Source organism: Spermophilus citellus, assembly GCF_964194105.1.
Source record: "Spermophilus citellus genome assembly, chromosome: 1".
In the NCBI taxonomy this organism is placed as follows: domain Eukaryota; kingdom Metazoa; phylum Chordata; class Mammalia; order Rodentia; family Sciuridae; genus Spermophilus; species Spermophilus citellus.
In genome coordinates this window covers 234,724,122-234,738,104 of record NC_138182.1, presented here as the reverse complement: position 1 = coordinate 234,738,104, position 13,983 = coordinate 234,724,122, and the positions used below count along the sequence as shown (strand labels likewise).

At 33.4% G+C, this 13,983-nt stretch overlaps 1 protein-coding gene across 5 annotated transcripts in view; it reads left to right on the top strand.

The window, feature by feature from the left end:
* Positions 1-13,983, top strand: part of ERBIN (erbb2 interacting protein) — a 138,805-nt gene that overhangs the window by 48,893 nt on the left and 75,929 nt on the right. For all 5 annotated transcript variants that reach the window (XM_081292864.1, XM_081292863.1, XM_081292861.1 and 2 more), the window contains exons 3-4: positions 1,143-1,340; positions 8,431-8,548. In XM_081292864.1, the coding sequence (XP_081148990.1) occupies positions 1,152-1,340; positions 8,431-8,548 (307 nt within the window). In that variant the 5' untranslated portion in view covers positions 1,143-1,151. The remainder of the gene's footprint in view (positions 1-1,142; positions 1,341-8,430; positions 8,549-13,983) is intronic.

The following is a 13,983-nucleotide window of genomic DNA, read 5'->3' as shown; positions in this document are numbered from 1 at the left end:
ATAGAGCCATATTAAAACCTGAAGCAAAAGGGCAAATCAGTAATATTGATCTTGTATTTATTTAAACATTTTTCATTTTGATAATAAATGGATATTTAAAAAAATGTATTAAAAATATTTATCTTGATTAATGTTTTTTGACACCTCCTTACATTTTGTGCCTGAGACCACACTGGCTTTGACTTAGGGTTGGCCCTGGTTAGAAGTAATCTAATAATAAGTAGGGTAAGAATTTGTCATTTACCACAAATGACAACACTGATTATCAGTCATTTCTATTTATTAGAGTAGGTCTTTTTTTGCTAATATAATCTTAACCTAGTTGGGATAACCTATGTACATACATTGTATACTTTGTGAAACTGGCCTTTAGAATTTCCACTAATTCAAAAGTAACTTTTTCTCTCATTTGATTTGAAGTTTGTGCTTTATTTAAGCAAATTTATGGTTCAGTGTATAACCTTAAGTACATTTGAGACCTGTAAGCTTTGTAGAAAGACTGTAAGGCTAATATTTGATTAGAACAACATATTCTTGCGGTAAATGGGAATTTTCATATGGGAGAATCATAGGGAAGTTAAATGGTGATTAATCTCTGATAGCTGGTTAGGAAAACTGAAAATGTTTTTACATTTCTGCTTTCTATTCAAAAGTACACATAATCAAGTGCTTAACTAAGAAACATACAGAATTCTTTCTTATTATTTTATTTTTCAATTTGTTCTTTTTACTTTTTTTAAAACACACACATGACAGAGTGTGTTTTGACATACTATACATGCCTGGAGTATACCTTATTCTATAATATTAGGATGAAACACAGAATTCTTAAAACCAGTAATTAAAGAAAATTCTTGTTGTATTAGAGTATTTCTTTTAGGGAATTAAGAAGCACTCATAAAGCATTTTGTAGAAGCATATAATTTGGTGCTTCATGGATTGTTTTAGAAAGTACTAAAGTACTTGAGTCTAATTTGTAATCCAGTAGATATAAATGTGGATATCAAAGCAATGTCAAATGGACTGCACTGGGTATGTAGTAGGGGGGAATTATCTGTGACATAAGAATTATAATAAGTAAATAAGAAAACTTGTTAGTTATGTATGTTTTAATCAAATTTATTTTTATTTGAATATTACAGTATCTAAAAATGACTACAAAACGAAGTTTATTTGTGCGGTTGGTACCATGTCGCTGTTTACGAGGGGAAGAGGAGACTGTCACTACTCTGGATTATTCCCATTGCAGTTTGGAACAGGTTCCCAAAGAGATTTTTACTTTTGAAAAAACTTTGGAGGAGCTCTATTTAGACGCTAATCAGATTGAAGAGCTTCCAAAGGTATGGTAACACAATTTTTAAAGAATTATCTTTTTGGAGATTTATTTGTCTTAGAAGTTTGATATTCCTAATATTGCCATAATGCTGTCCATATATATGTATGTGTTTCCCTTTTTTTAGTTTAATTTACACTGTTATGCTGCATAATAAAATTTTCAAAATAGATTTTTAAACTTCAAATTAATTGCTTGAATACTAGTGCCAAATAACTTAAAAATTTGCACTGACTATTCTTGGGTAGCTCCCTTTCATATGCCCAGGAGGCCCAGTTTGCTCTGCTGTACAGATATACTGGAAAATCTATAGAGAATACACTGGACACCTTGAAAGCCAGGAAATGGTTAATGCCAACATGGCAGATTAGAGAAAGGCTACATTTCCATTTGCTCTATGGCTCAGGATATAAACAGCGGTACTTACTACTGGGATACTGCAAGTTCACAGGGTAGATACTCAACTGCTGAACTAAACTCAGTCAAAAGACAGCGCATCTTGCTCCACACACAAGTTAACAACACTCAAGCTTTTGCTATACTCAAAGAATAGAAGAGATAAAACCCAAACTACCAACCAGGCCCCCAAGTAGGAACAGATGGGGTGGGCCCTCAAGTCTCACTCATAGACATCTGCTCCCACAGCAAAAACAGTTAACATGAAAACTGTAGATAACCACACCTGTGAGGAATCTCAGTCTAGATCACTCTAGAACACTTTTGGTAAGAGAAAGCTGTCCTCAGAAGGCCAACATATAAAAGTAGAAGAGAAATCCATCCCAGAAGATGCATAAAACCCAACACAGGAGTATAAGAAATAGGAAAAAACAAGATAAAATGACACCTCCTACAGTTTGTGATTTATTAGCAACTTACTTCAAAGATACCGAAGTGGCTGAAATAGCACATAAAAAATTCAAGAGAATGATTATTAAAATGATCAATGAATTTAAAGAAAACAGAAAAAAAACTGAATGAATTAAGGAAGTCAGTACAAGATATGAATGAGTAATTCAATAAGGAAACGAAGGTATTGAAAAAGAATGAAACAGAAATCTTGGAAATGAAAGACACAACAAATAAAATGTTCAGTTGAAAGTCTTCCTAATAGAGTAGACATTGCTCAAGACAGAATCTCAGAGTTCAAAGACAGAGTGGCCATTCTTAAACATTCAGACAGTATTAAAGAAAAGATAATAAGTAACCATGATCAGAATATACAGAAACTCTGGGACAACATTAAAAGACCAAATTTAAGAATCACTGAAATTGAGGATTTTGAGATGCAGGCTAATAGAGTAGATATCTATTCAGGGTATCAGAAAATTTTCTAAGCATTGAGAATGAGATGGATATCCAGATGCAGAAGGCACTCAGAATCCCAAATAGACAAGATCAAAAAAGAATCTCTCCATGACACATTATAATTAAATACAGAATAAGGTTAAAAATTTTAAAAGCCTCAAGAGAAAAACATCAGGTCACATTTAGAGGCAAGTCATTTGGAATTCTGTTTTCTCAGTACAGACTCTAAAAGCCAGGAGGTCTTGGAATTATGTGTGTTGAGCTCTGAAATAAAATAACTGTCAGCAAGATTGCTATATCCCATGAAACTATCCTTAGAATTGAAGGGAAAAAAACCTAAGGTATGCAGAAACTAAAAGAATTCATGACTATTAAACTGGCACTTAAGATCTTACTTAAAGAAATACTCCATACAGAAGAAATAAAAAATAAGCCCCAGAGCTGACAAATAAAGAAATCTGCTTTGAAGAGTAGCTAAGCAAATGAGAAACAGAACCAAATTAAACATTAGAAATAAATCAAAATGGCAGGAAATAATGAAAATATCTCTGTAATAACAATGTAAATGATCTCATCTTTCCAAGTAAAAGATATAGACCAGCAGAATGGATTAAAAAACAATACCCAGCTGTGTGTTGTGTGAAGAAAAATTCACTGATAGGCGAAACAGTGGAAATTGATATACCATGTGAAAGGAGCTAGGAAATAAGCAGGAGTAGTAGATTCTCTGATATCTGATAAAGTAGTGTTAAAGCCAGAATCAATCAGGAGAGACAAACAAGGTCACTTTATAGTGGAAAAGGAAACAGTCCAACAGGAAAATATAATGATAGTAAATATTTGTGCCCCAAATGTTGGTGCACCTAATTACATAAAAGAAATACTGCTTGAATTGAAGCCTCAGATAGACCCAATTATGATAATACTGGGTGATTTCAACACACCTCTCTCACCATTAGATAGGTAATCCATTAGACACAAACCGAGTAAAAACTCTTTGGAATTGAAAAATATTATAAATCAGATGGACTTGACAGACATCTATAGAATATTTCATCCAGCCTCAGCCAAACACACTTTCTTCTTAGCAGTTCACAGAACCATTCACCATATTTATGCCACAAAATAACCCTTTGAATCTTATTGGATTTCATTGGAATAAAATTAGAAGTCAGCACCAAAAATCCCTACAGAAACTATAAAACACATGGAAATTGAACAGTACACTTTGGAATTATAAAGACGTGATAGAAGAAATTAAGGGAGAAAATAAAAAATTCTAAAGACAGTTCTAAGAGGAAAGTTTCTGATGTTTACATGAGAAATTCAGAAAGATCCCTCCAAAATAATCTAATGATGTATCTCAAGGCCTTGAAAAAGGAGAACAACCAATTCCAAAACCAGTAGAAGGAAGGAAATAATTAAGATCAGAGCTGAGACCAATTAAATTGAAAATAAAAAAATACAAAGGATCAATGAAACAAATAGTTGGTTCTTTGAAAAGATAAATAATATTGATAAACCTATAGTCAAACTAACCAAAAGAAAGAGAAAGCCCAAATGAATAAAATTAGAGATGAAAAAGGAGAAATTATAACAGACACCACCAAAATCCAGAGGATCATTAGGGACTATTTTGAAAACCTTTATACTATAATAATTTGGAAAACCTATAAGAAATGGATACATTTTTAGATACTTATGACCTACCAAAATTGAATTAAGAAAACTTAGAAAGCTTAAACAGACCAATAACTGGAAGTGAAACAGAAGCAGTAATAAAAAAAACCTTCTACCAAAGAAAAGCCCAGAACTAGATGAATTCTCAGCTGAATTCTACCAGACCTTTACAGAATTAATGCCAATGCTTGTCAAGTTATTCCATGAAATAGAAAGAATTTGGCTTCCAAATTCATTCTGTGAAGCCAGTATCATACTCATACCCAAACCAGATAAGGACATATCAAGGAAAGAAAACTACAAACTAATATTCCTGTTGAACTTAGACGCAGAAATCCTTAATAAAACATTAGCAACTCATATTCAACAACATTTTAAGAAGATTGTACATTATGATCAAGTAGGTTTTATCCCAGGAATGCAAGGATGGTTTAGCATGCAAATCAATAAATGTAATTTATAAATAGAATTAAGAACAGAAATCACTCAATCATCTCGGTAGATGCAGAGAAAGCCTTCAACAGAATTCAGCACCCATTCATGATAAAAGAACTGAAGTGACTATGGATAGATGAAACCTCATCTCAACATCATAAAGGGTATATATGAAAAACCCAAAGCCAAAATCATAGTGAATGGAGAAAAACTGAAAGTATTTCCTTTAAAATCTGGAACAAGACTAGGATGTTCATTGTCAGTACTCTTATTTGAGAGAAGGAAATAAAAGATATAAAAACAGAAAAGGAAGAAGTAAAAATTATCATTGTTTGCAGATGGTGTAATCCTATACTTAGAAGATTCACCAAAAGACTACTTCACCAAAACATTCCACCAAAAGACTGTCAGAGGGCTGGGGATGTGGCTTAGTGGTAGAGCGGTCACCTAGCATGTGCAAGGCACTGGGTTCAATCCTCAGCACCACATAAAAATAAATATATAAAATAAAGGTATTGTGTGTATTGTGTCCAACTACAACTAAAAAAATATTAAAAAAAAAAAGACTTCCAGAGCTAATAAATTCAGCAAATTAACAGGTTACAAACTCAACATAGAAAAATCAATAGCTTTCCTAAACACCAAAAATGAATCTGCTGAGAAAGAAAACAATCCCATTCATGAAAGCAAAACTACCTAGTAATAAATCTAACTAAGGAAAAGAAGACCTCTACAATAAAAACCATATAACATTGAAGAAAGATACTGAAGAAGATGCAAGAAGATGGAAAGACCTCCCGTGTTCATGGATAGGCAGAATTAATATGGTTTTAAGTGGCCATACTACCAAAATCAGTAGACAGAATCACTACCGTTCCCATCAAAATGCCAATGACATTTTCCACAGAACTAAAAAAAAAGGAACAGTACTAAAATTGACTTGAAAGGATTAAAGACCCAGAATAGTCAAAGCAATTCTAAGCCAAAAAAGCAATGCTGGAAGCATCACAATCCCTGACTACAAATTGTACTACAGGGCTACAGTAACAAAAACTACATGATGGTAAATGCATTCTACTGTCATGTATTACTAATTAAAACAAATAAAAAAATTAAAAACATACATAGACCAATGGTATGGAATAGGAAACACAGAGACAAACCCACTCAGATAAGTCACCTTATCCTTGACAAAGGTTCCAAAAAAAAAATACTGGAGAGAAAACAGCCTTTTAAACAAATGGTGCTAGGAACACTGGTTGTGCATATATAGAATAATGAGACTATAACTTTATCTCTCATGCTGCACAAAAGTCAACCCAAAATGGATCACATACCTAGGCAGGAATTATATCTAAGGCACAGGCAAGGACTTTCTCAATAGGGCCCCTAAAACTCAAGAAATAATGTCAAGAGTTAATAGGTGGGATGACATCAAATTAAAAAGCTTTAGTACAGCAAAGAAAACAATCAAGAATGTGAAGAGAGAACCTTCAGTAGTGGAGAAAATCATCGCTAGCTACTCTTCTGACAGATCCTTAATATCTAAAATATACAAAGAACTAAAAAAAACACCAAAAAGATAAATAACCAAAATAAGTAAATGGGCAAATGAACTAAACACACACTTTTCAAAAGAAGATTTACAAATGGCTAACTATAAGAAAAAAATGTTCAATCACTAATAATTATGGAAATACAATCAAAAAAAGAAAGCATACTATGGCGCTACATTCATACCTGTGTTTATAGTAGCACAATTCACAGTAACCAAACTATGGAACCAGTGTAGATGTCCATCAACAGGTGAATGGATAAAGAAAATGTGGTACATTTACACAAGAGAAGTATTTTTTATTCAACCGTAAAAGTGAAATTAAGTCATTTATAGGAAAATAAGTGAAACATCAGACCCTTATTAATGGCAAAACAAGCCAAACTCAGAAGGTCAAGAATTATTAAATACTGTCTCTCATATGCAAAAACTACAGAGAAAAAAGGAAAAGAAAGGTGGGTAGGATGTGAAAATTGAAGGGACATCAATAGAGTAGATGAAAGGGACCAGGGGAAGAAAAAGGAAAATACTGGGGAGTGATATTTGCTAAATTATGTTGTTATATTCATATGTATGAATATATATCAACAAGTTCCACCATTATGTCTAACTGTAATGCACCAATGTAAAATTTTGCAAAGATAAAATATTTGTTTTTACTTTTGTAGCATAACTGCTAAGGTAGATAGTGAGACTATACTATTGGTAGAGCCAATAGATTTAACTGGACAAAGAATGAAATTAATACTGTCTTTTGCTTTCTTTCCTTTCCTTTTCCTTTTCCTTTCCTTCTACCAGGGACTGGTCGTAATGCTGTCTTTTTCTAGTTTTCATAAAACATTGATGTGCATTTGGGAATGATTGTTATTTTATCACGATTTTATTGTTAAAACACATTTTTAGAGGTAGTATTCTGTTCATTTGCAGTTTGTTTGGAAAGTTTTCGGAGGACTCATTCTGAAATGTAGCGATAACTGGAAGGAGAAATTTAGTGTCATGAAACACTATCAAATTATCACCTTGTTTGTTTGCTAGAATTTTTTAGTGTATTTTTCTCTTTTCTTTTTATCCTGTGTTTCCTGTGTTTTATTTTTAAAAAAGCAAACAGCTTATACTTTTGTTAAGATCTTTAGCCATCCAAACAGCAATGTTTATGAAACTGTGGACCAGAGACCCATTGGTGGCTTATAAAGCTGATTAGTACACATGGTCATCATTTAGAAAAATGAACTGTATAATTTAGACTATGAAAATTAGAAAATAAAAAGGTAAGACACTTAAAGAAGGATTTTCAGATGAAGAAGAAATTTTTGTTAAGTGTATATTCTGTGCAATGGGATGCATTTGTACTAAAAATGATTTATTATTTATTTGGGCATCCTGTTGGAATCTAGCATTCCTAACTATAATACATTAGAAAATAAAGTGTGTTGTATGGCAGTTGTTTCATGAAGTATTTGTATTAGATTTTCATATGTGTGTAAACCTACTGAATGAACGTGTGCAAAAGACTTTCTTTCCTGGTGACCAGTAGTAATAACACTTAGAAACTCATTGGTACCCTTGGTAATTTTAAAGAGAAATCTAATGGCTGTGGGTAAAATATTAAGGATTTTCAGTTACATGTTTAAGAATTAAATACTTAAATTGTGGAATTGTACCTTGAAATTTAGTATTCTTCCTTATAATTTATTTTTCACCAAGTTGTGTTGCTTGCTGAAGCAGTTTGAATAGCTGAGTCTTTTGTCTATCTGATAGGTAATAGTTTTATTATGGTTTTCATTTTGATATAAACCTGTTCGAAAGACAATCTCTACATTTTATTAAATGTAACAGCCCCAACCACCTTTTTGACTACTTCAGTAGAGTATATAACCTTACTCTTACTCTAAAGTGTGTTTCACTTTTCACTTAGATTAGAAGTATGAGGATATAAATCATTCTAAGTGGTATAGATGTATTCAGGTACATGAACAGAATAATGAGAAATCTTTCTGATACTAGTATGGGTAAAACTCTATTTTAATGACTACTACTACTAATTATTTGTAAAAGGTAATAGATGAAATATTTAAAGAAATTTAAAAGATATTCAAAATCCTTTTTTCTCTTTTTTCACTAGCAACTTTTTAACTGTCAATCTCTACACAAACTGAGTTTGCCAGACAATGATTTAACAACGTTACCAGCATCCATTGCAAATCTTATTAATCTCAGGGAACTAGATGTCAGCAAAAATGGTAAGGTCTTTCTTTCCCTTAATTTTTGTACTTCGGAATACATTTCATTATTCAGATTTCTGTTGTTTTAACAAATATAAAAATTTTATTTTTCCATTTTAAAGATTTTGCAACCTGTTTTATATAAATCAGTAAAATTTATCGTTATACTCTTGGCTTGGCATTTGTTTTATAAGTATAAAAACTATGATAACTTAAAACAGGTGGAAAGTGGTGGGTTTTTTAAATGTTGTTATTAACTGTAGTAACTGGGTTGTGTAATAGACCTCTTGAACTTGTTTCTCCTGTCTAAAGTTTATATCCTTTTATCTATATAGCCTAATACTCAAAACCCTACCCCTCTCCAGCCACTGATAACCACCATTTTACTTTATGCTTCTATGATTTTGTCTTTTAAAGATAATATATGAAAATGAGATTAAATAGTTTTGATTTTTTTCCTTACTTAATTTAATGAAATGTCCTTTAGGTTTATCCATGTTGTCCCAAATAATAGGATTTCCTTCTTTTTCAAGTTTGAATAGTACTTCATTGTGTATGTATGCCACATTTTCTTTATTCACTCATCTGTTGATGGACACTTAGGTCAATTCTGTATCTCAGGTATAGAACATAGATGTTCTGCAGATGTTTCTCTCTTTCTCTCCATTCAATACCAAGAGGTATTTGCCCCCTCAAATACCTCTTGGACATACTAATTTAATTTTCTTTGGATATATACCCAGTACTAGCTATTGATAGTCCTTTATAAAAAAAAACATTATTTTTGAGGAGACTCTATACTCTTTTCTATAATGGCTATACTAAATTATGGTCCCACCAACAGTGGAGGTTCCATTTCCATATTTTTCAAATCCTCATCAACCCTTTTGTCTTCTCTTTCCATTGTTGGGGATTGAGCAAGTGCTAGGTGAGTGCTCTGCCACTGAGCTATACCTTTAACTCTCTGTTGTCTTTTTGATAATAGCCATTCGAACATGTGTAAAGTATATGTCACTGGGGATTTAATTTGTGTTTTTTGATGATTAATAATGTTGAACATTTTTTCATATTCCTGTTGGCCAATTGTATGTCTTCTTTTGAGAAATATCTATTTAAGTTCTTTGCCATTTTAAAAATCAAGTTGGTTGTTCTCTTGATATTCAGTTGTTTGAACTCTTTACATATTTTGGATATTAACCCCTTACTTAAGAAAGAAAAAAAAAATCATTGTTCAGACCATTGTCAAACTCCAGAGCATAATGAGGCTTTCCCCTTAGGTCGTGTTTTTGTAATTCTATAATTTGAGGTTTAACATTTAAGCCACTAATCCATTTTGAGTTGAGTTTTACATATTTTGTAAAATAAGAGCCTAATTTCCTTCTTCTGCATGGGGATATTTAATTGTCCTAAGAGTTTTGAGGAGATTGTCCTTTCCCCATTGTTTCTTTTGGCACCTTTGGAAAAATTGAATTGACCATAAAAGCATGAATTTATTTCTGAACTCTTTATTTTGTTCCATTAGTCTGTATTTGTTCTTGTGCTAGTACTGTACTGCTTTAATTCCTGCAGTTTTATGGTATATATTTAAGTTAGGGGATGTGATACCTGAAGCCTTGTTTTTTTTTTTTTTCAACATTGCATTAGGTTTTTTTTTTTTATTGGTTGTTCACAACATTAAAAAGCTCTTGACATATCATATTTCATACATTAGAATCAAGTGGGTTATGAACTCCCATTTTTACTCTGTATACAGATTGCAGAATCACATCGGTTACACATCCACATTTTTACATATTGCCATATTAGTGACTGTTGTATTCTGCTACCTTTCCTATCTTCTACTATCCCCCCTCCCCTCCCCTCCCATCTTCTCTCTCTACCCCATCTACTGTAATTCATTTCCCTCCTTGTTTATTATCCCATTCCCCTCACAACCTCTTATATGTAATTTTGTATAACAATGAGGGTCTCCCTCCATTTCCATGCAATTTCCCTTTTTTCTCCCTTTCCCTCCCACCTCATGTCTCTATTTAATGTTAATCTTTTCTTCCTGCTCTTCCTCCCTGCTCTGTTCTTAGTTGCTCTCATTATATCAAAGAAGACATTTGGTATTTGTTTTTTAGGGATTGGCTAGCTTCACTAAGCATAATCTGCTCTAGTGCCATCCATTTCCCTGCAAATTCCATGATTTTGTCATTTTTTAGTGCTGCGTAATACTCCATGGTGTATAAATGCCACATTTTTTTTATCCATTCATCTATTGAAGGGCATCTGGGTTGATTCCACAGTCTAACAATTGTGAATTGTGCTGCTATGAACATCAATGTGGCAGTATCCCTGTAGTGCGCTCTTTTAAGGTCTTCAGGGAATAGTCCGAGAAGGGCAATAGCTGGGTCATATGATGGCTCCATTCCCAGCTTTCCCAGGAATCTCCATACTGCTTTCCAAATTCGCCGCACCCGTTTGTAGTCCCACCAACAATGTACAAGAGTACCCTTTTCCCCACATCCTCGCCAGCACTCGTTGTTGTTTGACTTCATAATGGCTGCCAATCTTACTGGGGTGAGATGGTATCTTAGGGTGGTTTTGATTTGCATTTCCTTGACTGCTAGAGATGGTGAGCATTTTCTCATGTACTTGTTGATTGATTGTATGTCCTCCTCTGTGAAGTGTTTATTCATGTCCTTGGCCCATTTGTTGATTGGGTTATTTGTTTTCTTATTGTCCAATTTTTTGAGTTCTTTGTATACTCTGGATATTAGGGCTCTATCTGAAGTGTGAGGAGTAAAAATTTGTTCCCAGGATGTAGGCTTCCTATTTACCTCTCTTGCTGAGAAAAAACTTTTCAGTTTAAGAAAGTCCCATTTGTTGATTCTTGTTATTAACTCTTGTGCTATGGGTGTCCTATTAAGGAATTTGGAGCCCGACCCTACAATATGTAGATCGGAGCCAACTTTTTCTTCTATCAGACGGAGAGTCTCTGATTTGATATCTAGCTCCTTGATCCACTTTGAGTTGACTTTTGTGCATGGCGAGAGGAGGGGATTCAGTTTCATTTTGTTGCATATGGATTTCCAGTTTTCCCAACACCATTTGTTGAAGATGCTATCCTCCTCCATTGCATGTTTTTAGCTCCTTTATCAAATAAAAGATAGTTGTAGCTTTGTGGATTAGTCTCTGTGTCCTCTATTCTGTACCATTGGTCCACCCGCCTGTTTTGGTACCAGTACCATGCTGTTTTTGTTACTATTGCTTTGTAGTACAGTTTGAACTCTGGTATCGCTATACCACCTGATTCACACTTCCTGCTTAGAATTGTTTTTGCTATTCTGGGTCTTTTATTTTTCCATATGAATTTCATGATTGCTTTATCTATTTCTACAAGAAAGGCCATTGGGATTTTGATTGGCATTGCATTAAACCTATAGAGAACTTTTGGTAATATCGCCATTTTGATAATGTTAGTTCTGCCTATCCATGAACAGGGTATATTTTTCCATCTTCTAAGATCTTCTTCTATTTCTCTCTTTAGTGTTCTGTAGTTTTCATTGTATAAGTCTTTCACCTCTTTTGTTAGGTTGATTCCCAAGTATTTTATTTTTTTTGAGGATATTGTGAATGGAGTGTTTTTCCTCATTTCCATTTCAGAAGTTTTGTCGCTGATATACAGAAATGCCTTTGGTTTATGTGTGTTGATTTTATATCCTGCCACTTTGCTGAATTCATTTATTAGTTCTAGTACTAGTGATAATTTAAGTTCTTCTTTTCCTATTTTTATGCCTTTAATTTCTTTTGTCTGTCTAATTGCTCTGGCTAGTATTTCAAGGACTAAATTAAATAGAAGTGATGAGAGAGGGCATCCCTGTCTTGTTCCAGATTTTAGAGGGAATGCCTTCAACTTTTCTCCATTCAGAATGATGCTAGCCTGAGGCTTAGCATAGATAGCTTTTACAGTGTCGAGGTAAGTTCCTGTTATCCCTAGTTTTTCTAATGTTTTGAACATAAAGGGATGCTGCACTTTGTCAAATGCATTTTCTGCGTGTATCGAGATGATCATATGGTCCTTATCTTTAAGTCTATTGATGTGGTGAATAACATTTATTGATTTCCGTATATTGAATCATCCTTGCATCCCAGGGATGAATCCTACTTGATCATGGTGCACAATTTTTTTAATGTGCCTTTGTATCCAATTCGCCAGAATTTTATTGAGGATTTTTGCATCTAGGTTCATCAGAGATATTGGTCTGTAGTTTTCTTTCTTTGAGGTGTCTTTGTCTGGTTTCGGAATCAGGGTGATGTTGGCCTCATAGAATGAATTTGGCAGAGCTCCCTCTTTTTCTATTTCCTGAAATAACTTGAAAAGTATTGGTGTTAGTTCCTTTTTAAAGGTTTTGTAAAACTCTGCTGTATACCCACCCGGTCCTGGGCTTTTCTTGGTTGGTAGTCTTTTGATTGCTTCTTCTATTTCATCCATTGATATTGGTCTGTTTAAATTGTGTGTATCCTCCTGACTCAGTCTGGGCAAATCATATGACCTAAGAAATTTATCGATGTCTTCACTATCTTCTATTTTATTGGAATATAGGTTTTCAAAATAATTTCTAATTGTCTTCTGTATTTCTGTAGCATCTGTTGTGATATTGCCTTTTTCATCCCGTATGTTAGTAATTTGAGTTCTCTCTCTTCTTCTCTTCATTAGCATGGCTAAGGGCCTGTCTATCTTATTTATTTTTTCAAAGAACCAACTTTTAGTTTTAGTTTTGTTAATTTTTTCAATAGTTTCTTTTGTTTCAATTTCGTTGATTTCTGCTCTGATTTTAATTATTTCTTGCCTTCTACTACATTTGCTGATGAAACTCTTCCTTTTCTAGGGCTTTGAGATGAAGTGTGAGCTCATTTATTTGTTGGCTTTTCCTTTTTTTGAGGAATGACCTCCAGGCGATGAATTTCCCTCTTAAAACTGCTTTCATTGTGTCCCATAGATTCCGATATGTTGTGTCTGTATTTTCATTTATCTCTAAGAATTTTTTGATTTCCTCCTTTATGTCTTCTGTAACCCATTGGTCATTCAGTAACATATTGTTCATTTTCCATGTGATGTAGGATTTTTCCTTCCTTCTTTTATCATTGATTTCCAGTTTCATTTCATTATGATCAGATAAAGTGCATGGTATTATCTCCACCCCTTTATATTTACTGAGGGTTGCCCTATGGCATAGTATATGGTCTGTTTTTCAGATGGATCCATGTGCTGCTGAGAAAAAAGTATATCCACTTGATGATGGTTGATATATTCTATATATGTCAGTTAAGTCTAGGTTATTGATTGTGACATTGAGGTCAATAGTTTCTTTATTCAACTTTTGTTTGGAGGATCTGTCCAATGGTGAGAGAGGTGTGTTGAAGTCACCCATAATTATTGTGTTGTGGTCTATTTGATCCTTGAACTT